A 22,244-nucleotide genomic window follows, 5' to 3' on the forward strand; every position below is an offset into this window, starting at 1 on the left:
CCTTAATTAATTCTACCTATTAATTATTGGGTTTTTCTCGGACATTACACAGGGTCAAAGAAAACCAGAAAAGGAAAACACAATAAATACAAAAGGAAAATGGAGAAGAACTTACTCAAAGATTTGAGGAAGGTGGGGACTGAAACTCGGAGTTGTGGAGCACTGTAGGAAGAGGAAGCTAGGAGTTCTAGGAAAAATTTGGCAGAGTCTCAACAGTTTTTTTCGAAATAAGGATGAAGAAATACCTATTTGGGTGCCAATTTATAAAGAGCAGAACCCTCGACCCCTGACCATCTGATGAAATAATCGCTCATCCAATGGTGGAGACGAGGGGCTATGATCCAACAATGAAGATTGAGGTGAGAATCCGAAGAAACGTGATCTAACAGTACAGATCCATCCATTCAAAATAGAGAAATGATGTCAGATATGATGGTCAGACTGATGTGATTGCTTCCTGGCTCGAGGAAACAACTCCTGCACCGGCTATCATTACCTAGAAAGCCTAAGGGTTAGATCCTCCCTGAGAAAGCAAGCCCAGAGGAGAGGAGCTAAAAATATACACCCAACCAAATGAAAGCTGGGGACACCCTTAGGGAATGCCTCGACCTGGGGAGCAAATGTTGTTGGGTAAAAATTTTAAACCCTAATCTGAGCCTTAGGTGGGGCCCACACATCATAAATGGGGATATTTTCCTCTAAAGACAACTTTGCCCTTACCGCCACGTCAGATGAGAGTTGTCCAAGCTGCCACATGGGAAGAAGGCCCCCTTGGGAGCAGAGCGCAAATTGAGCAAGTAGCAAACATATGAAGTCGTTCGCTATGAGTCGAGATAAATAGGAGGTCGACCACTCCAGGCATATGTAAGTGAAGATGGCTTGAGGAGCGCCTAAGGAGTCGAATAAACGCAGCTCAAGGAAAAGACCGAGCCTGCTGATATCTTTCGTGACTTGAAAGCAAGCAAAGTTGGTGGGGGAGTAGGTGAAAAACTACTGTTGACTGGTAGAAACCCCACCCACTGGGGATTTTACCCTAAAAAATATGGAGATAATGTGATAGGATGTAATGATGGAAATGGCAGAGGTTGAGGGGGGATAGAACATATATATACATTGAAAATGGCAAGCCCATGGGGGAAGATTATGTAATTCTCATTCTCTAATCATAGTGAGTTTATCTCTCTTACAGCAGACGTAACCCTTGAACAAAAGAGTGAACCACTATAAATCTTGGTATTCTTTCTTTCATATTGTGTTATTTTTTATCTTTCCAAATTGTTCACTAATACGTTAAAAATCACGTTAATCATCTTTCCAAATTGTTATCGTCAATACTTGTCACTCTATAATTAGTTTAGATGTGAATGTGAAATTTTAATTAATAACAACAACAATTATTAGTGTATAAAATAGTACATACTACTTATAGAATCCTTTAATTTACTTGTTTCCAGGTCCATAGATAAAATTTCTCCATAAATTTAAATTTACGAAACCCAAATCACAAACCTAATGAGAAAGCCAAATCATATCAGCTCACCTCAAGTAATTTTATGGGCCGTAGACAACAATATTAAAGGGGACATTTTAAAAAATTAGAGATATTTGTTCATATTTTTTGTTAATATATTTTTGCTGAGATAATTAGGTTTTAAAGCAAAACAATGCCTACAAATTAGGTTATTATTTTTCAAACTTCCAATTATGATCATACTGAGTACAAACATTGATTAGTTTAACCCGATCGATAACCGCTAAAATTTACTAATTAAGATGTTGTCTATCCTATAATACCAAATACCTCAAAGGTATCTCTTATAGCTTGGATTTAATACAATGTGGACTCTAATAAATTGTAAGCAGTCAAGAAAAGATATCTCAAAGCTTAGCTTATGTGAATTTTAAGATAAAAAGAAGTATAAAAGTTGGGAATGGGAACTCTTCAATATAAAGAAACCCTTCAATACCTAAAACCTTGAAAGAGCTGTTTGGGCTTGTGTATAACGGCTCGTCATATGTAGATATTGTGCTCGTCCTGTTAACTGGATCAGCCACTAATAAGTTGATATATTAGTAGCCGATTGGTTGACTTAGGCAACCCATCAGTTTACCAGACGACGTTAACGCATTTTCTATCAAATTTTAACGCTTTAAAAGGACCATTTTCAGAAAATTGGTTTCAATAAAATTTAAGACCAAATATTATTTTTATCACTTTATGCAAAAAATATTTTATCACTTGCGACATGAACCTCCCCAAAAATAATTGCTTCAGCTTCTTTATTAGAACTCAATATACAAGTTACACTTAACACATTAATACTGTTATAAGAAACAAATATATGTTACTAACACACCTCTTCATGATCAACATTCGATAGACATCCCAGGTTTTCCAGCAAATCTACCACAATTTATATTAGGTTAGGAATTGAGATATTAAAAAAAAAGTATACAAATATAGCATGTCAAGCTCAAAAACTATCCATGCTTTACGTCCCGTGCATCATACTACATAATTATAAGTCTCCAGCTATGTAATAAAAAATTTTGAGAAGCTGAAAAAAAAAAAAAGAGGGAAAAAGGAATAATATGTTCAAGCCCTAGCTTTATTACATTTTTATAAGGAATAATTTTGTTACGTAGAGGTAGGTTTATAATTCTTTTAAGACTTTATTACATTAAAAAAAAGTTTCAAAATCTTAGTGTCTGCCCCCACATAAACCGACGTGGCTTAATTACATTCTCTATTTCTTTGGGAATCTGCAACTTTTAAACAACGTTCAAGATTAATTATAAAATAAGTAAAAGTGAACTTTGTTATTAATTATAAAATAAAGTAGACGGTACAATAGCCGCCTCTCCTCACTCTCCTCTGCTCTTTTCGCACCGACCCAGCTCTCTCACCTCGCCCGCCTCTACTCTCTCTCTCCTATCCTCTCCTCTCTCTCTCCTCTCTCTCTCTCTCTCTCCTCTCCTCGCACGCACCCAGCTCTCTCAGCCTCGCCCGCCTCTCCTCTCTCTCCTCTCTCTCTCTCTCCTCTCCTCGCACGCACCCAGCTCTCTCACCTCGCCCGCCTCTCCTCTCTCTCCTCTCATCTCCTCTACTCTCTCTCTCCTATCCTCTCCTCTCTCTCTCCTCTCCTCGCACGCACCCAGCTCTCTCAGCCTCGCCCGCCTCTCCTCTCTCTCCTCTCTCTCTCTCTCCTCTCCTCGCACCCACCCAGCTCTCTCAGCCTCGCCCGCCTCTCCTCTCTCTCCTCTCCTCGCACCCACCCAGCTCTCTCAGCCTCGCCCGCCTCTCCTCTCTCTCCTCGCCGCACCGCGTCCTCTCCGAGGACTAGTTCTAAATCAGAAATGGAAACACATCCTGATCTTAAGCCATCACATCCTGCCGAAGCCTCAAAACCTAAACCAAAATCAAACGCCGATGCGGTCCGGCCAGCTCCGGCGTCCAGTGCGATTCCAAGGAACGCAGTAAATGCTAGTATTGTGGGAACCGGAAACAATGTTACTCCAGCAGCAACCTCTTCAACAGCTTCGTTGCAAAAATGGGCACCACGGAGGTTCGGAGATCAAGTGATCTCCGTCGCTAAGGTTTGCTCCTATTAGTTATATCTACCGAAGAAATAATCGTTCTCCAACTTTCTCATACTTGCCAAGGATAGTGTGGTAGTGCAAAAGATAGAGGCTATTAAGCATATAAGATTTTAACATTTTATGATTGCTAATTATAAATGTGAGATAAAAGATTGTTACGCAGTACTAGCTCAGTTTGTCATAAGAAGAATGTAAATGACAGATGTTAAATACTCTTGAAAGGTACGACACTCAATCTTCTCCGCTGTGAAGTAGTTCAGATAAAACCCTAGTTCTTATTGCTTTAATACACAAAATTGGATAATACAACTTTTCATTAAAAAAAAAAAAAAAGAGAATAATATAACTATAAAACTTGAATCAAGTAAAATGAAATACACAAAAAATATATACATTTTTTCATGCGTAACATCAAACTCAAACGTTTATATCCAAACGAGTCACGACGAATCCAACAAAACAAAAACACCTGATGATGATAATCATATATACTGATATATAGAATCCTTCCATCACCAATATCCTTATTTGTTAGGAATAGAAATTAACAGATCAGCTAATTACACCTCTTCTATCAAAATAACTTCGCAAGCTAGGCTAAACTAACAAAGTTGATTAAAAAACAAAAGGTACGACAAATTAAAAGAGATTAACTCCTCTTAAAAGAATGAAACATTTCTGATAAGATATTGTTGTACGGGAAAATAGGCAGCGACACGTCGGATGACGATAGCGCTTCACTTCACGTGGCCATAATTGCCGCATCAGGTTAGACGTCGACTCCGTGTATCTTGGACGCACCCAAGTCTAGACGACAACCCCTAAAAAGTCATCGACCTTGTGTCCCTTCGACGTTCATTTGATCCCGGCGGTCGACCCGTCACGACAGCTTCCCTCACCCTCGGCGTTTAAACCTATCATGTAGGTACGGAATGCCGGCCTAATAAGACCACGTCCTCTAAGAGACCTTTGAGTGGACAAGAGAATTACGTCTGGGTTTAGAAGAGGTCTGTAATGCAGGCATTAATTACTAGTTCCTAAACCGCCCAACAGAGGATGGTGGAAGGATTACAGGAAATCTGTAGAGCCGTAATAAGAGACAAACTGGATGAATGAACAGTCCAAAAACTGTTAGCAGCCTATAGGTCTAGGCCCATGGGGTAGTAGGCACTCAGGTGGGTAGGCCCATAGAGAAAAACCACTCCTGAAGTAAACTTGGGCTATAAAAGGGGCTCTCTCTTCTTGACTCTAGATGTAATTAGAAGATTGAAAAAAATATATACCAAAAGCAGTGGATGTAGCTCTTCATTAACAGAGTGAACCACTATAAAACTCCGTGTGTCCTTTTATTTAGGAATTACATTTATATCTCCTTCACAACAAAGTTTACTCAAACACTTCTCGAGCATAATTTCGAATATACACCAGTTTTAGGCCGGTAACCCTACGGGATACCAAAAGGTGACCCGGCGTGATCCTGTTAACGAAATTTCACCGTCAATAGATATCATCAGCATATCATCAGCTGCCATGTCTTGAGCTTGGCAGACCCTATTAATTACTCCAACTTGACATTAATGACATGCCACATTGTTTTCAATCAATAGCTAAATATCTGTAAAGGAGGCAAACAATGTTTATTTAGACGCACGTATACTAAAGGAATAATCTGAGCAAATGATTAACTCAAAATAAATAAATAAATAGCAGTAATCTGAACTAAGTCGAGATAACTTCTTGTAAACTTCCAGGTTACTACCTGTAAAATTTCAGGTTATTGCCTGTAAGGTACCAACCTGGCTGCATCTAAGACTTTGTAACTTCAAACCGTTGTTCTCCTTTTAATTAATCGTATTACTGAAAAGACACACACAGACACACACACAATCACACACACACACACACACAACACACACACACACACACACACACCAATTCTCCATAGGGAAAAACAAAACAAAGCAAACCCTACAACTATCAGTACCATTACAGAATCTGCCCAAGCTGGTTATTATACGAGGGCTAGATGAGATCAAGGGGACAGAAGTAGTTTCAGGAGATTTGAAAGAGGTGGCCACTAATTATAATCTGGTTATTATATTGTTTTTCTTCCTTTCATTTTAATTACCTATACTACTGCAACAAATTTCTGTAAATATATTTGAAAATCCTTGAAACAGAAATGATTTCCAGGTTGACCTTTGCTGTTGATTGATTAATTTTAGCAGAAGGGGATAACAGTTCCACAGAGAAATGAAAAATTGAAAGAAATTTCAGAAGCTTCTTCTTCCGGTTCTCCCAAGCGGGCACAAATTCAAAGACAAAAGAATGAGGTTGCCACTGATTATGAGCTGGTTCCATCAAAATTTTCTTAATTTTCTATATTATCACAACAAATTAATGTCGAAATATTTGAAAATATTTAAAGTGGAAAGGACTTGTAGGTTGACCTCTGATCTTGATTAATGTTAGCAGAAGGGGAAAAAAGTTCCACATACAAATGAAAAGTTGAAAGAACTTTCCGAAGCTTCTTCTTCTAGTTCTTCGAAGCCAACACAAGTTTTAGGACAGCAGAATGATGTTACCACTAATTATTGAGCTAGTTCTATTTTCGATATTGTTCTTCCTTTCATTCGAATATTTCTATGAATAAATTTGAAAATCTTTGGAGTGGAAAGCACTTCCAGGTTAACATTTGATGTTGATTAATGTTAGCAGAAGGAGAAAAAAGTTCCACATACAAATGAAAAGTTGAAAGAACTTTCCGAAGCTTCTTCTAGTTCTTCGAAGCCAACACAAGTTTTTAGGACAGCAGAATGATGTTACCACTAATTATTGAGCTAGTTCTATTTTCGATATTGTTCTTCCTTTCATTCGAATATTTCTATGAATAAATTTGAAAATATTTGAAGTGGAAGGCACTTCTAGGTTAACATTTGATGTTGATTAATGTTAGCAGAAGGGGGAAAAAGTTCCACATACAAATGAAAAGTTGAAACAACTTTCCGAAGCTTCTTCTTCTAGTTTTTCGAAGCCAACACCAGTTTTAGGACAGCAGAATGAGGTTGCCACTAATTATTGAGCTAGTTCTATTTTTGATATTGTTATTCCATTCATTCTAATATTTCTATGAATAAATTTGAAAATATTTGAAGTGGAAGGCACTTCTAGGTTAACATTTGATGTTGATTAATGTTAGCAGAAGGGGAAAAAAGTTCCACATACAAATGAGAAGTTGAAAGAACTTTCCGAAGCTTCTTCTTCTAGTTCTTTGAAGCAAACACAAGGTTTAGGACAGCTGAATGAGGTTGCCACTAATTATTGAGCTGGTTATATTTTAGATATTCTTCTTCCTTTCATTTTAATTATTTATACTATTGCAACAAATTTCTTTATCTTTGAAGTGAAAGTACTTTGACATTGACATTTGATATTTATTAATGTTAGCAGACGGGGAAAAGAATTCCACAGCCAGCTAAAAAGATTAAAGAAATTTCAGGAGCTTCTTCTTCCAATTCTCCCACGCGGACACAAGTTTCAAGAGACTTGAAAGAGGTTGTCACTAATTAAGAAGTAGTTGTTTTCAATATTCTTCTTGATCTTTTCATTTTAATTTCCTATACTGTTGGTAAATCTGACGGTAAAATAAGGAATGAGTAAAAATGAATATAATATGGACACAGTATATTTTACGTACAATGAAGATAATCTGGAGGTAAAAGGTTGCCACTTATTATTAGTTGGTTTCATTTCAATATTATTCTTACTTTCATTTTATTGCAACAAATTTATGTAAATATATTTGAAAATTAAAGTTGAAAGGATTTCCAGGTTGACTTTTGATGTTTGTTATATTGTTAGAAGAAGGAAATAAGAAGTCAAGAGGCGAATGAGAAGTGGAAAAAACTCCCTGAAGCAGTGAAATATCTTAGAAATTTTCTGCAGGTTGCATTTTAATACTCTCCTATTCTCTTTCTTTCTTTCTTTTATGTGCCTTATATTCTACTATACCAAATAATACTATTGATGGCAAATTTAGGGATACGATTGAAAATACAGTTATGGCTATATGTTGATATTTGATATTGATTTTTCACAGAAGAACGTACCGATGGATGAGATCAAGGGTATAGTTGATATAGAAGAGCTAAAAAGTCTACACAATGACCTCGCTCGTTATCTGGTTCGTATTTAATACTAGCATCTTTTTTCTTAGTCATCATATACTATCATACACGAAGTAATGTTCATGACAAATTTTCTGTTAAACCATGGTTTTGTTGCTAATTTGCTTTTTATAATATCCACTGATGAAATAACCCCTCCATAATATCATTTTTTTTATCACCTGCTGCCGAAAGAGAAAAATTGAATCCACTAGTACCAAGAGAAAGTACAATACTTGCATGCCAAGAAAGTAAGGTGTAGCTAGTGATATTATCCCCTATGTTATGCCCTTCACGATCACCTGTGCACTTATAGCTCCTTTTGAACACATATGAGACCCTCATTTTTTGCTTTCATGGACACACTTCATGCATTGCAATGAGCACCCCTCAGGCAAATTAAGTTTCTATTCCAACCAGGAAATTTATCTCGAACTTGAACTTGCTCAACAAATCACCGGCAGCCATATCTCGAACTTGCTCACTTTTTATTGCCGATGCCTTTTTCAGTTTTATGGTGCGAAGAATGCATTGATAAACCCCTAATTTTGGCCATGGTACACGTCTTTTATGTGCTGATGTTGTGTTTGACACCCCTAACTTCATGGATTTTTTTTTTCATATATTAATCATGAATGATATCTGTTAAATCAATCAGGAACAGGAACCGGAGCTAGGCAACGCTTTTGCCACCGTAGAAGTTTCATCTGAAAGTGATAAATGTGATCCCCAACAGCCACTGCAGATAGGCCAAAATCTAGAGCTCCTACCAGATAAAAAACTTAGCGACGGTAAAAACCAGGACAACAATATTTTATGGGGTACTTATAAAGTACCGACTGCAGTGAAACGCATTCGCAAAGCTGATTACGACATGAATGCTGAGAAGATTCAGATTCTGATAAAAGATTTAAAATACCATCCAAATTTAGTGAGATGTTTTGGCGTTACATCTGATAAAGTGTGGTCTTATGTTGCTATGGAGACAGCGTACTACTTGGATGAAACATCATTCAACTTGGATGAACTAGTTCAACTAGCAAATTCCAATCATGTTGTGACAAATGACAGATTGAATGTAGTGAAGAAGATTGTCGGAAAATTTGAACTCATTCCGAAAAATGGGAGTCCAATTCCTGATTTGTTGCGGACAGTGATGAGGTTGGTTAAGTTTTTTTTTTTGTAATAGATTTTATATCATCATGTTTAATTATATGTTTGTATTATTCTACAGGGAAGTGCTTTCCGGGCTAGTGCACTTACATGATACATTGGGCATAAGTCACGGAGACTTAAAGCCTCAAAACATTCGAATAATTAAGGAAGGATCACTCTGGCATGTAAAGCTTTCTGACATGGGCATTAAAACTGGTAAGTACTCTCATTTTGCCTCATAAGCACCCCCGTACATTTTATATGTGTATGTATATAGCCAAATGATCAACTAATATTCTCTTCATCAAGATCCTAATATTATCCAGTTGATGTATTATTTGCTTATGTTATTCTTTAACCTAATGTTCTTAGGGTTTATCATTCATTTTGTCTCATGTATTGTGGAATTAATTTCTTTACTAGGTAGTGGCACTTTGGATAGGCAAGCATGTCGTGATCACGGGAACCATATATGGGTTGATGATATGCACGCTTACGGTCGAATTTTATGTTATTGCATCACTGGTATTTCTGAATTTGGTGATTGCAAAACAATAACAAAGAAGAGGGACTCATTGTTGGAGAATAATCCTGAAGCTCGTCATCTTTTCCTTTGTTTAACAAGCACGAATCCTACAGAACGGTAAGCTTATACTTTCTTCAATATAATGAGTAACTGGAAAGACCTATGTGTAGTGTTAATTATTGTTGCAACAAATACTGAAACGAGTCCTGTTATATTTATTTACCAACTAAAAGTTATTTAGTCAGATTAATCAATTTCCATTTTCAGGAAAAAACTTTTATCCACAGGGCCACGCCTTCATATTAAATAATTTCCTAATTAAACACCGTTACAATCACCAATGGACTTAACCTACTGACACCATGTAATTGTCGCCTAGATCGTGTAACAATTAGCTAGATTATTCACCGAACATCACTCGTGTTCAATGTCTCGACATTGAACTCCCTTCAATTCACAAAATGTTTGTTCCCGAAAACTTCAAATTCTTCTTCCGTAGAACACAAAACTCAAAATTCATTGTGTGTAGATGTTCCCGATAGCTGTAGCTTGCATTGACTTGAGACTTATAAAGAGCTGACAATCATTTATCTTAAATTTCATATGAGTATCTTTCAAAATTTGAATGTTGCAAAATTTATTCCACAATTTATTGCAACATTAATTCTTAAATTTCAAATCCAATTCTAGAATCTTCTATCCATTTTTCTCTGCTATTTTCTTCTAAAAGCCTTCTGCAAAATGTCCTCTAATGAAATTGCACATCCTGGCTTTTATGTCTCCAAAAACCGAATGCTATTTAAGCTGGAAATTTGAATTTAACTCAAATTAGGATTCTCTTGATCAAATCTTTTTCAAATCTTTGATGTCCCAATTTAAATCTTCAGTGTGTATCATAATACCAATTCGGCTTTATCTCTACATGATCTATGTTGAGGCTTATCCTAGTAACAAAACCGGATTTTATCTTGATAAATAACACTTTACTTTCAAAAGCCTTGTCACGGATTTGACTTTCGCAACACGTCACTTATCTGCGGAACCAGCTAGTTTCTGAATTGTCTGAATTCTTGTTGCCACAAATGCCAATTAAAAACCTGATAGTATTTATCCAAGACGTATATAGATATGAACAAAACCATATTCATCGAGTTATGTTGAGAGTTATGCTATTACACCGAGAAAGTGCGGAATCAAGGTCCCATAGTAAACTCCTTTTCTTTGGCTCTGACCTAGCTACCATTTGGTCCCGGTGAGCCCTATGTTAAGCTAGGTTTTTCCAAGGACCTTATTGAAGGACCATATTGTAACATAAAGAAGTGAAAAAAAAAAAAGTAAAATGACATTTATTCAACATAATTCTGACATTTATTCTTAGATTTCTGACCTCTAAATTTAATGATGGAGATAGGTTTCTCCCAGAATACCATAGCTATGCCACACACACACACACACACACGCACGCACACACGCACACACGCATGCATGCTTCTTTTTCACTTCTTTTCTATTGTTGTCAGTCTAACAGCGAAGGAGGCACTGCGCTATCTACCGTTTTCGGATCCGAAGGAGAAACTTTTATTTCTTCTTAACACTTGCAAAAAAGTATATGATTTTGGAGACAGAGATCTTCGCAATGAGCTAGAAACTATTTCATCGAAAGTTATAGTAGGAAAATGGAAGGGAGAGGATGTTCGAGAATGGAACGAGAGGATTGACGCAGATATAATCAATTATGCAATTGAACAATTGAAAAAGTACAGTCCAGATAGTACTTATAAATACGACAGCCTTCCAGAATTATTGCGGTTAATTCGAAACACCTATAATCATTATGGAAGGTGTCCACCAAAAATTAAGGTACTAGTCCTAAAGAAATATGCTCTATGAATATTGTCTATTTCCAGACACAAAATATAATGTGCCCTATTGATATTCTTAAGTATAACTCATTTTTGGTGGGCGATTGTTTCAGAAACTCATAGGATCATTGGAAGAAGGTTTGTACAACTACTTTGAAAGTAGATTTCCAAATCTCTTAATTGAAGTGTACATAGGTGTAAAGAACCGGTGCGGCAAAGATAAATTTTTTGACACATATTTCAAAGACCATAGCGCCGCGGCCCCGATTTGAAGGCGCTGGGGGGCCGCGGCGCTAGGAGAGCTGCTGCATGCTGGACAGCAGTGCAGTGCCACAGCATGGGCTCCACGGCGCTTCAGAAATCGGCGCGGGGGTGCTCGCGCCACAATGGCAGTGCGTAGCGTGCGCAACACAAGGGCATTCGAAGTGCTGAAAAGGCAGCGCCAGGCACGTGCCAAGTTGAGTTTTGAGTCGGTTTTTAGGTTTTCTTTCGGAATTTTTCAGGTTTTTCTTGTGCTATATAAATACCTATTGTTAAGGATTTTATTACTGACAATTTTTTGAGAGAAAATTAAGTGTGACTGCTGAGAGAAATTTCATTAGGAGTGAGAGAAATACAAGTGAGTCATGAAGCGATTCTCTTGTATCGATTATCTTCAATAATATAGTGAAATCTGCGGCACCAGAAACATAACATAGCTAAATTAGTGAACTTGTATTAAATTTTTGGTATTCATTTATGCTTTTATTTTTCATTCATTATTTTTTGTTCTCGATAATTTATTTCGATTTGAGCCCAGATTTCCTAACAAAAGATTCCCAATTAGCATTCTTTTGGCAAGAAGCTCTGTGAAAGAACTCACTCTCTACCCAATCATCTCAATTAGTGCCACAAATTAATTTGGTGTTTTAGTTCTGTCATTTGACTTTCATCCTCCTTTGATTATCTATATATCTTCATGAATCGCCAAGTTATATTTCAATTTATATCTACCATCTTTCCCAATCCTAACGTAAACCCTAGCCTCATTGTTAAAATCTCTTTCTCCATCTTATGAGCTCTCCCACCTTTTCTCCATCCCCCAAACACCAATGCCTCGAGCCCTCCAATTCACCAACAGGGCAGTGATGGGATTAAGGCCTCCATCAAGACTTCGGAGCCAATCTCCTCTCCAATTTCATGATTTCTTCCAAATTTGCGAGGTTCGAAATCCTAGCAATGGAAGAAAAACAAATCTCGCTTGGGAGATTAATGTGTAGTGCTGGTTTGTTTTAGGTATAGCTTTATTACATTTCGATATTGTTCTATTTTCTCATGAAACTTTCCTCTCGGAAAATTTTGTGACAGGAGTAAATTCTTGCTCTGATTAAGAATTACCCACCAGCCTAATTATTTGTTTCTCAATAAAGGTTACTATTTCCATTTTACTATCTCCTCATTTCACTAAATATTCCCGAATTCCCTCAAGTTTCAAACAAGAATTGCTTTTCTTTGCACACGATCAGAGATTTCATTTTTCTGGACAAGTTGACATACTTGTTTAGAAAATCTCTATACGTATTTGTGGGTGTCATTGGTTGACTTGGAGCAGATTTGGTATGAAATTGTCATTTTTTTTTCAGAAAAGATTGACATAAAAGGCATAAAATGGGAAACTTGAAACACATTTGACTTGAGTGATATGGGAAAAATCATATTAAATCTGTAGCAGGAAAACTGCCTACTTTTTTCTTCTTCTTTTTTTTTTGTTTTTTGTTTTTTGTTTTTTTTGTTTTGTTTTGTTTATGTTTTTGGAAGATAGCTTAAATGACTAGGAGGTATGTGATAATTGTAGTCTTTTTTTTTGTGTGATTATTTTTTGTGCTGAAGCTATTAATTTGTTGTAACTAAAGCTGCTTTTTCTCACTCTCTCACTTCTTCCTCGCTCTATCAGTCATCAAAATTTCATATCTTCAAAGAAGTTAGCAAGTAATTTCAACATTTCCAATAGAACTTTACTTAAGAACCTGCCATTTTGGGCCTTTAAGGTGTAGCTAAAGCAGCAAATTAAGGTCTTTGTTTCGACCAACTGATACTATTCTCTAGACCTTGTTGTTTTAACCAAATGATGGCATTTAATATTCTATTTCTTAATTTCTTCACTATGTTTCCTGCTTTTTTTCTTCTATAGACTTTATTTGTTGTGACATGATGTGTCTTTTATTACATTTCTGTCGCTCAAACATAAAATATAACGATTTTCATGACTAAATTGACAAACAAGCGACGAAGAGCATAGTTTTGGTTGAATTGTAATGTTTTAAAGCTCAAGAGCAAAAATGAGACAAACAACATAATTCAGGCTAAAGTTGACATTATGCCAAATTCTAAGTTGAGAAGTACTTTTCGGAAACTCTAAACTTTTTTTTTTTTTATTTTTTTTATTTTTTTTTACAAATATCTGATATTGTTACGATTGTATTAGGATTTTCCGCTGTGCTCAAATATGTGATTATTGGTATATGATGCAGTGGGTTGTCATGACTGAGAAATTTATCAGAATTATTGTATAGGATAATATTTCATAGAATCCTTTATATCATTAATATGAATACTGTTATGATAAGTATTTATTAATATAAATATGGAATAGCAAGTTATAAGCTAAACTTCAGAAATTTCTGAACTACGATGCAGTTACCGATTTTCAGACTGTATTTAAGAAAGAGGTATGGAATGTTGTGTTAAGCCCATAAGTGGATAAACACATAAATGATAAGTTTAAGAAATGGAAAAGAATTGAATGACATCAATTCTAGGGTTTTAGAAACAATCGGAACGAAAAACAGATAAAAAAGGGGTACGGAGAGCCGAACTGAGAAAATTGGGGTTTCGACTGATTGGAGTTAACCATGTCAAAATTTGTTGACTAAGAGTCGACCAAAATGTTGCCCTCGAAAAGTTAGTCAAGAATGGTCAAGGTTGACTAAGTTAACCAACTGTCTGAAAAATGCAGATAAAACGCGTACCGGATAGGAATTAAACTGAACCAGAATAGGATACGTATTAAATGATCAATGGTTGAGATTAAAAGTGTAAAATTGGGTGAAGGGCTAAGATTGAGCTATGTGGCATCCAAAGGTGGCTGGCCAAGCTTGGAGGAGAAGAAAATGAAAGATATTTTTGCGATATTTTGTGAAATTTTGCAAAAAGGTCATTGGAAATGTCAAAATTGTATTTTTGGACTTTTGCTTTATGTATGGTCGGCTCATTAAAGGTATAGCATGTGAGAAATGTTCATTTTTCATGCTAAGAACAGAGGGAACTCAGCCAAAGAGAAAGGAAGAGAAAAAAATTCATCCAAAGTGAGAAAAATGAGTTTTGATCGAAATTGACGAAACGACACCACGAGTTCGCGTCACCGAAGCTTGTTCTTCATTTTCTAAGGTGAGAATTTGAATTTTTCTTGTTGTTTCCCTACCATAGTTGCACGTGGAGTATAGGGGAGAAGATGGAAAAAATTTCACTTAAAAGGAAGATTAGCTTGTGATGATTAAGGAACTTGATGACTAGTGAATTAAGGATGAATTCTAGGTTATTGAGCTTTTGTTTCTAGTAATTCTTGGTATGGAGAATTTTTATGGAAATGTGAGGAAACCCTAGAATTGTGATGTAATTGAAAGAGAAATTATATGAATGGTGTTTGATAGTAGAAATAACGGATAAAACGAGCTAAGGTTAGCTCGGGAAACATGGAAAAGTAGGCAGAACTCTGCCGAAATTTAGTTTGAAACTTTGAGTTAAAATCGGTTTTCATGAGGAATAAGGAATTAAGATATGAAAAGCAAGTCGATTTGATAATCAGTGATGTAAAGAAACCGAACGCAATGAGAATTCACAGTTTTGGACCAAAACTGAAAAATTAGGCCCAAACTGAGGACAGAGCACGGTTTTAGTGCAAATTTTGGAGATAGAAAATATTTTGGGATTGAATACCTTTCCAAATTAAATTTCAATGTAATTATTGATCTTAAATTTTGAATCTAACGATCGGAAATTTATGCAATAGGATCGATTAATGATCGCAGTCAGAAAACATCAAGTGAGACAAAGGACACATCGTTAGCGAAACTTTGGTAAGTACAACAGTTGTTGTATGTCTATATCACGAACAAGCTTACTTTTCTATATTGCACAAAAATTGTACATATTGTATGTATCAGTAGTTTTTCTTGTCTACAACACAAGTAAATTTATTTCTGTATGTTGCTCAATCCGAGCGTATTGTAGACTAAATGTGTGCTAGAATGTGAAAGATGACTCCTGGATGTTAGATACAATGTTATGTATGTATCTACAAGACTTAAGTAGTCGTAGAACATGAATCTGTGAAAAGTATGTATCGATGTTAAGTCGAGGTAAAGTTAAGAGAAAAAGTTAAACTTTAACGAAAAGTCAATCTCATGATAAATTGTTCAAAAATGCACAAATTCATAAGATTTAACTAAAGTTACCGTTTTAATGAGAAAATTGATAAATGGTAAGAGACCAAACATCCTGATAGTACTAGCCTTTGAAGGAAAGGTTATAAGGAGACTATGAAAGAAATAAAACCGTGACTGAGTTGGATTGGTTAGCTACCCCACTCCTCACTGGTTATGCGAGCTATGGTACAACAGGACAGGACCCAAAAGAAGTAAAAGACAAGAAAATGAAGCACAAAAACCATCCACATAAAGGTATGGTACCTGTAAAGAAGAATGAAAAGAATGAGAAACACAAAATGAAAGTCGTTCAGAACGTAAAAAATACAATATGATCGACTATAATGAGACGAAAGCTGTACAAAGTATGTAATGAAAGAAGAAGAACATAAACTATACGTGTTTTAGTAGTACATAATGTATTTGGATATATGACATGAATGCATATATGGGTGTGCATAATTATTGCATTTGTTATGACCTATTGATACTTGCTGAGCGAAAGTTCATTAAGTTTATTCATGTTGTAGGAAGCTCGGGTAAGGCACCAGCTCCCTAAAACTTGTTGTTGGTCATGCAGAGAGGATGTAGCAACGGAGTGTGGGTAAGTGGGTTGTGGATGCATCACGTGTTTTGTGTAAAAAGTAAATAGTATTTTATGAATATAGATTACTTATGTAACGAAGTTGAGTTTGTGAGACAGTGAGGTTATGCATAGCAACCTCTAGTAACAAGGTATGATTAATGTAACAAAATGCAAGCAAAATGGTACAGCATTAAGATGTATGAATGGCTGAAAATAGAATGCTAGTACAATGCTACAACATTTAGACGTATGAATGGTTGAAGACAGAATGCTAGCAAAATGCTACAGCATTTAGACGTATGAATGAAAAAAAAAAATTAGCCTGAATTTTTAAGAGGTTATAATTAGAAAGTAATAGAGGTTAAGTAATGCTAAGTATGAATGTAGGATGATGATCAAAAGTTAGGGTCATCACAAGGGTTTCTCAGAGGTTTTCTTTTTGCAATAAGTTTAAACATGGATCATTGCTTTCTGCGCAAGTCATCTCTAATTCATTGTTAATGCCTCATCTATTTGTTACAAAATGTCATTTTTTTTTCAGTTGAATTTGATATGAAGCCCCTCTATTTTGCAGGTTAGTGATCAATTTTATGATTTTTAAGGGCATTGCTATGTTTGAGTATTGGGTTTAAATTTGGTGTGGCTTCTAGTATAGCTCTCAAAGTGTTTTATTTATTTTTATTTTTTAGTAAATCCTATACAGAAGTAGCGAGAGTGGTACTATGATCCCAATTTTCAGATTAACTGCTATCTTCTCCGCAACTTGGCTACCTTCTCGATAGATATGAGAAATTTTCTAATTTAACCATTTTAACTGAAATAGGGCCATCAACCACTGGGGTACAAATCCAGTTCAAATAATGTTTTGTCTCACAAAAATTTAAATTTTAAAAAACTCTGTTACAGTGTTTTCTTTCACAAAAATTTTAATTTTGATTCAAACTATTGGGTTTGAACTCATGAACTAAACGAGGCCTTAGCTTTTGTATATCCAAGAGACCTCCTCGCAAGCTTTTTTATTTATTTATTTGAAAATGGGAATTGCATTACAAATGAGATAAATACACACGCTGGTTTATAAAGACCTTAACTCATTCAGCGATTCCACGCTAACCACAAACCGAAACTAGTAGTAGATCTGATTGAAACATTTAAGGGGATAATACAATTACCAAGTTCCAACAAGAGGAAACTTAAAGAGGCACATACTTAATCAAGCATACAAATTTCTCTTTTAAACACACCACTATAGTCTATTAACTTAAAAAAAATAAAAATAAAAATACACCATTATAGTCGGTGGATAACTTCACTTGATGGAAATCGAGAGACCAACAGCACTAAGGCCTGCTTGAGCATCAGAAAGCAACATGACTTGCAGACTAAACATTGTTTTCTGCAATTTGTTGTGAGCATTCGGATGAAATTTTGGGAGAACTATCATTTAACAACTATTTTCCTGAACAAAAAAACCCCAAAGAAAAAAATGAGGCAATATTAAAAGAAGCTTAAAAAATTGACTTGCAAATTAATCAGTTAAATCGGTGGGAGTTGACCGAAAATATTGATTTTCATCTATTAGATACAGTGATAATTGATAAGATATATCCAGTTTATAGATATACTAATAAGTATGTATTTTATTTGTTATTATGAGAATATGATCACAGTTAATCAGTACTTCTCCAAGCGCTTTTGCACTAAAATGCAATGTGACTATTATAGATATATACTAGTTGAACTACGTGCTACACATGTGGGGAATAACTTTATAAGTTTGATCACGCGTTAAAACACGTAGCCTTCTTAAAAACTAAGTCTATGAATTGGAGCAAGAGGAAAAACATTTCAAAAAATACATCGAAAAAGAATCAAATTAACAAAAAAAAGCAGGGAGATATTTGAAAAGAAGTATTTTAATTAAAAGAAAGTGGGAGAAAGAAAATATTTAAAAAAAAGATATTGTAAAAGTAAATAAAAATGTGAAAGAATATTAGAGGAGAAAAAAAGGACAATAGGCAAAAGAAAAGAAGAAAAACTTATAAAAAAAAAGAGGAAAAAAATAAATTATACAGGAGTTTTAAGCAAAAAAAAAAAGAAGAAGCAATAAGAAATCAAAAGTGAAAAGAATAGAAAAAGTAAAAACAAAAACAAAACATGAAGATTTCAAGAAAAAAACACTAGAAAAAAAAAAAAAAATGAAGAAAGAATTAGAGGTTGACACATGGTCAAAGGACAAGCAACTTCTTTGTCTCTTTTATGTATGTTTAGAATAATTTCACAACGTGTTACCGTATAGGACTAGACAAAAAAAAAAATTAAGTACACATTTTAAAAATTATTTTAACATAAATAAACGAGTAAAAAACCACGTAAAATAAGAATTACACCGTAGAGGTGCTCTTAATAAAAAAAAGAATAAATAAGTACGCATTTAAAAGAAATTAACTTAATAAGAGCAAAGCAAAAATAAAAGTACTTAAAAAGTAAGTTTTAGTGACTCTCTAATGTAGAGTAGTTTTTGGCAAAAAAAAAAAACAGAGGAAAAAAGTAAAAAAGAAAAGAAATAAGGAAAGAAAAAAGACAAAAAAAAAAAAAAAAAAAAACCCAAAAAAGATGATAATTAACACTTGTCAAGTGAATGAAAAAAGAGTTTTGACTCTTTCCGTATGTTAGATGTGATTGTTTGTGAGAGTTTTTACTGTAATAAAACTTAAATTTTAAATTCGAATCAGCGAAATAAACGGGGCCTAAGATCCATTGATGTTTGATTTTTATATTATAAAAGACAGCTCCAGCGAGTAAAGAATTCGATTCTCGTTGAGCATAGGCCCATCTGTATGTCCCGATTCTTCGGAACGACGTATAACAAGATTGCGAAGATTGTTCAACTTGCTGAGATCTCGTACCTGAAACTTGTCACTATTGTGGCTGATACCAAATTCCCAAGACAACATCCAGGGGATTCCCAATCTGCCAATTTCTTTAGGAAAACCCTCGAAGCTTCTGGATCACTGCAAGAGCGCAAAATCAAAGTTTGCAGGTTATACAAATTGCCGATTGTACTGGGCAAGACACTTGTCAAGTGAATGAAAAAAGAAAAGAGATAAAGAATAGAAAGAGGAAAAAAAGAAAAGAGAACAGAAATGAGGAAAGAAAAAAGACAAAAAAGAAAAAAGAGAAAAAGTAAAAAAAAAAAAAAAAAAAAAAAAAAAAAAAAAAAAAAAAAAAAAAAGGCAAAAAAGATGACAATTAACACTTGTCAAGTGAATGAAAAAAGACTTTTGACTCTTTCATGTGTTAAGATTAAGATCCATTGATGTTTGATTTTTATATTATTAATGACAGCCGAAGAGAAAAGTTAGTCAAAACATCAAGATTATTTATAACATAAAGTTTGAATTTGAATTGAAAAGACAAAGAATTCAAAGGTAAGACTATAATTATGCACTAAAATAAGTGTATGCAATACATTATCTCTGCTAGTTAGTAGACAAGCAAGAGGATTCAAGAATAAATTAAGGAAATTAATTGTTACCTTAAGCGCCGACGAGTACTTATTTGATAATTCTTTAGCCAAACTGGATGTCTGGGACATGACTGATTTTGGTCCACTCCTTTCCCGACTGTTTTTGACAATGCCCTTCTAATTGTGCGCAGTTTTGTATGATCAAATGCTTCAATGGTGTTGTCTAGAGGAAGTCAGGTAAGGCCTGTAGTTGATCACAGTTTTGAAGGTTGAGGTATTCAAGCCGCGGCATTATCCTGACAGGAATATCAACCGTCCAGCCTGATATGCCCACCCATTCTCGACACTCCGGCAAACAAAGCCAAATTCGTTTAAGTTTCGGAAAAATATTCACCATTGTTGCACCATCATCATAATCCCGGCCAGTTGTACTGCTTAATCCTCTAGAACTCATATTGTTTTCAATTTCTGCTCCCAAAAATTCAGGTCCAACCTTGTTGATAGAGTACAAACTAAATAATTCAAGTGTTTCAAGTGATTGGAGTTTCCCCAAAGCATGAAGAATGTTAGGGCTCCTGCAGTGAGCCAAGCGCTAAGTTTTCAAATTGGCTAGTGTCATTACGCAGTTAGGACTGCAATGACCGCAGTAAAGGACGACACCTAAATATTGCAAGTTTGGATATCGTTGGAAGGCTTCAAGTGCATTTTCTTGAGCAGCTCTCTTCTCCCCAGATGGAGAAAAAGACGGCTCCAGCGAGTAAAGAATTCGATTCTCGTTGAGCATAGGCCCACCTGTATGTCCCGATTCTTCGGAACGACGTATATCAAGATTGCGAAGATTGTTCAACTTGCTGAGATCTCGTAACTGAAACTTGTCACTATTGTGGCTGATACCAAATTCCAAGGACAACATCCAAAGGTTTCCCAATTTGCCAATTTCTTTAGGCAAACCCTCGAAAGCTTCTGGATCACCGCAAGAGCGCAAAATCAAAGTTTGCAGGTTATACAAATTGCCGATTGTACTGGGCAAGACACTTTGAGAATTATCAGACAAATCTAGGTATCTCAAAAGTATCAACTCATCAATATTTTTTGGGAGTTCTTTCAAGGAGCAACGACTCAAGTTTAATGTCCTAAGATATCATAAATACGAAATGTGTTCGGGGCCGATTTTATCAGTATTGAAGCTTCTAACCACGTGGGTGCGCAAGTTCTTCATCTTCTTCAAAATTGAGAGCTCCGTAATTTGTCCCTCCGAATCCGAAGAAAGTACCAAGGTCAAATGGCGAGTATGGATCATCAAGTCCTCCTTTTGTGCAATATTTTCCTTCATTGTTACAGTGGAAAACTCATTTAATGTAAGAAGTTGCACAAAATCATGGACTAAATCGTGCATCTTGCATCTCTTTATAATACTCACATCAAAATCATGCTCGAAATCTTGGAAAAGCGACCGCATTGCTAAGTTGTCAAAACACTTGCGACCTTCTGCCTCCATATCGCGATTCTTCAAACCGAAATAACCTTGCGCCATCCACTGTTTGATCAGATCGCTTATGTCGATTACATAATCTTTAGGGAAGATGGCACAATATGAAAAACAACGCTTTTCTCTAGAAGGCAAATCGTAGTAACTCAACAATAAAGGAGATAAAAGATTCTTCTCAACCTTTCCAAATTTATCCGCTTCTAACTCCCATAAATCACTTTGCAACACATGTTGCCACTTTGCTTTTATTGCGTAAGAGACTTGCTAACGTCTTTGCCGCAAGAGGTAGACCTTTGCACTTGTGTACAATATCTTTTCTTGGACAACTCTTCGATGCAAACCATGCGCGTCGTTCCCACCATTTTAGCTACTCCTTTCTTTCGTGTTGTCAACAAAACTCTACTGCCAACGGCTCCCGCCTTAAGGTGCTCTTCTAGCGGTTCCCAGTCTTGATGATCGTCGGTCCATAGATCATCGTCGGTCCTTGATAGATTCGTGAAATTTCCTCATTAGAGTTTCCAAGTTCTGATCTCCAACACCAGTACTAGTTGAAGCTCTCTCATGATCATCACCGTTGAGTTGTTGAACGATTGCCTTTACGATCTCAAATCTATCAAATGGATCCGAGACACAGACCCAAGCTCTCACATCAAAATTCTCCTTCAGCCTTTCGTTATTGTAAACTAGTTTCGCGAGAGTGGCCTTTCCAATTCCTCCCATTTCTACAATTGGGACGATGTAGAGGTCCTCATGAGTACTAATTTCCTTGTTCTTCTCTGCAAATTAAGTGGTTCAAAACAGTTTTCTTATGCTCATCTTGACCGTACACAACAGGCGCATCAATGACATAAGTACTAAAGTTTGGTCGTCTAGGTTCATTAGTACTTGTACTTGACGCACTAATAAAATCGAACATATTCTTTCTTCT

The 22,244-nt window shown here is 35.7% G+C and overlaps 1 protein-coding gene across 1 annotated transcript; it reads left to right on the plus strand.

The window, feature by feature from the left end:
- The first annotated feature begins 3,357 nt into the window (after positions 1–3,357).
- LOC21398000 (probable serine/threonine-protein kinase ireA) lies at positions 3,358–19,447 on the plus strand. The gene is made up of 12 exons (XM_024174036.1): positions 3,358–3,597; positions 6,560–6,664; positions 6,803–6,907; positions 7,051–7,155; positions 7,462–7,545; positions 7,700–7,783; positions 8,425–8,927; positions 9,001–9,137; positions 9,345–9,564; positions 10,968–11,307; positions 11,423–11,506; positions 19,151–19,447. Exons 1-12 carry the CDS (start codon positions 3,358–3,360, stop codon positions 19,445–19,447), a joined length of 2,304 nt encoding a protein of 767 aa, XP_024029804.1.
- Positions 19,448–22,244: the final 2,797 nt, after the last annotated feature.

This window comes from Morus notabilis, unplaced genomic scaffold, assembly GCF_000414095.1.
Source record: "Morus notabilis unplaced genomic scaffold, ASM41409v2 Scaffold1199, whole genome shotgun sequence".
NCBI lineage: Eukaryota > Viridiplantae > Streptophyta > Magnoliopsida > Rosales > Moraceae > Morus > Morus notabilis.

What these genes read in the sequence shown, in the direction of transcription:
- LOC21398000 (XM_024174036.1), top strand. Translation starts at nt 3,358, where the DNA reads ATGGAAACACATCCTGATCTTAAGCCATCACATCCTGCCGAAGCCTCA. An exon ending in TGACATGGGCATTAAAACTG is followed by an intron (nt 9,138 to 9,344) that starts GTAAGTACTCTC and finishes TTTCTTTACTAG; the next exon opens with GTAGTGGCACTTTGGATAGG. An exon ending in GGTGTCCACCAAAAATTAAG is followed by an intron (nt 11,308 to 11,422) that starts GTACTAGTCCTA and finishes CGATTGTTTCAG; the next exon opens with AAACTCATAGGATCATTGGA.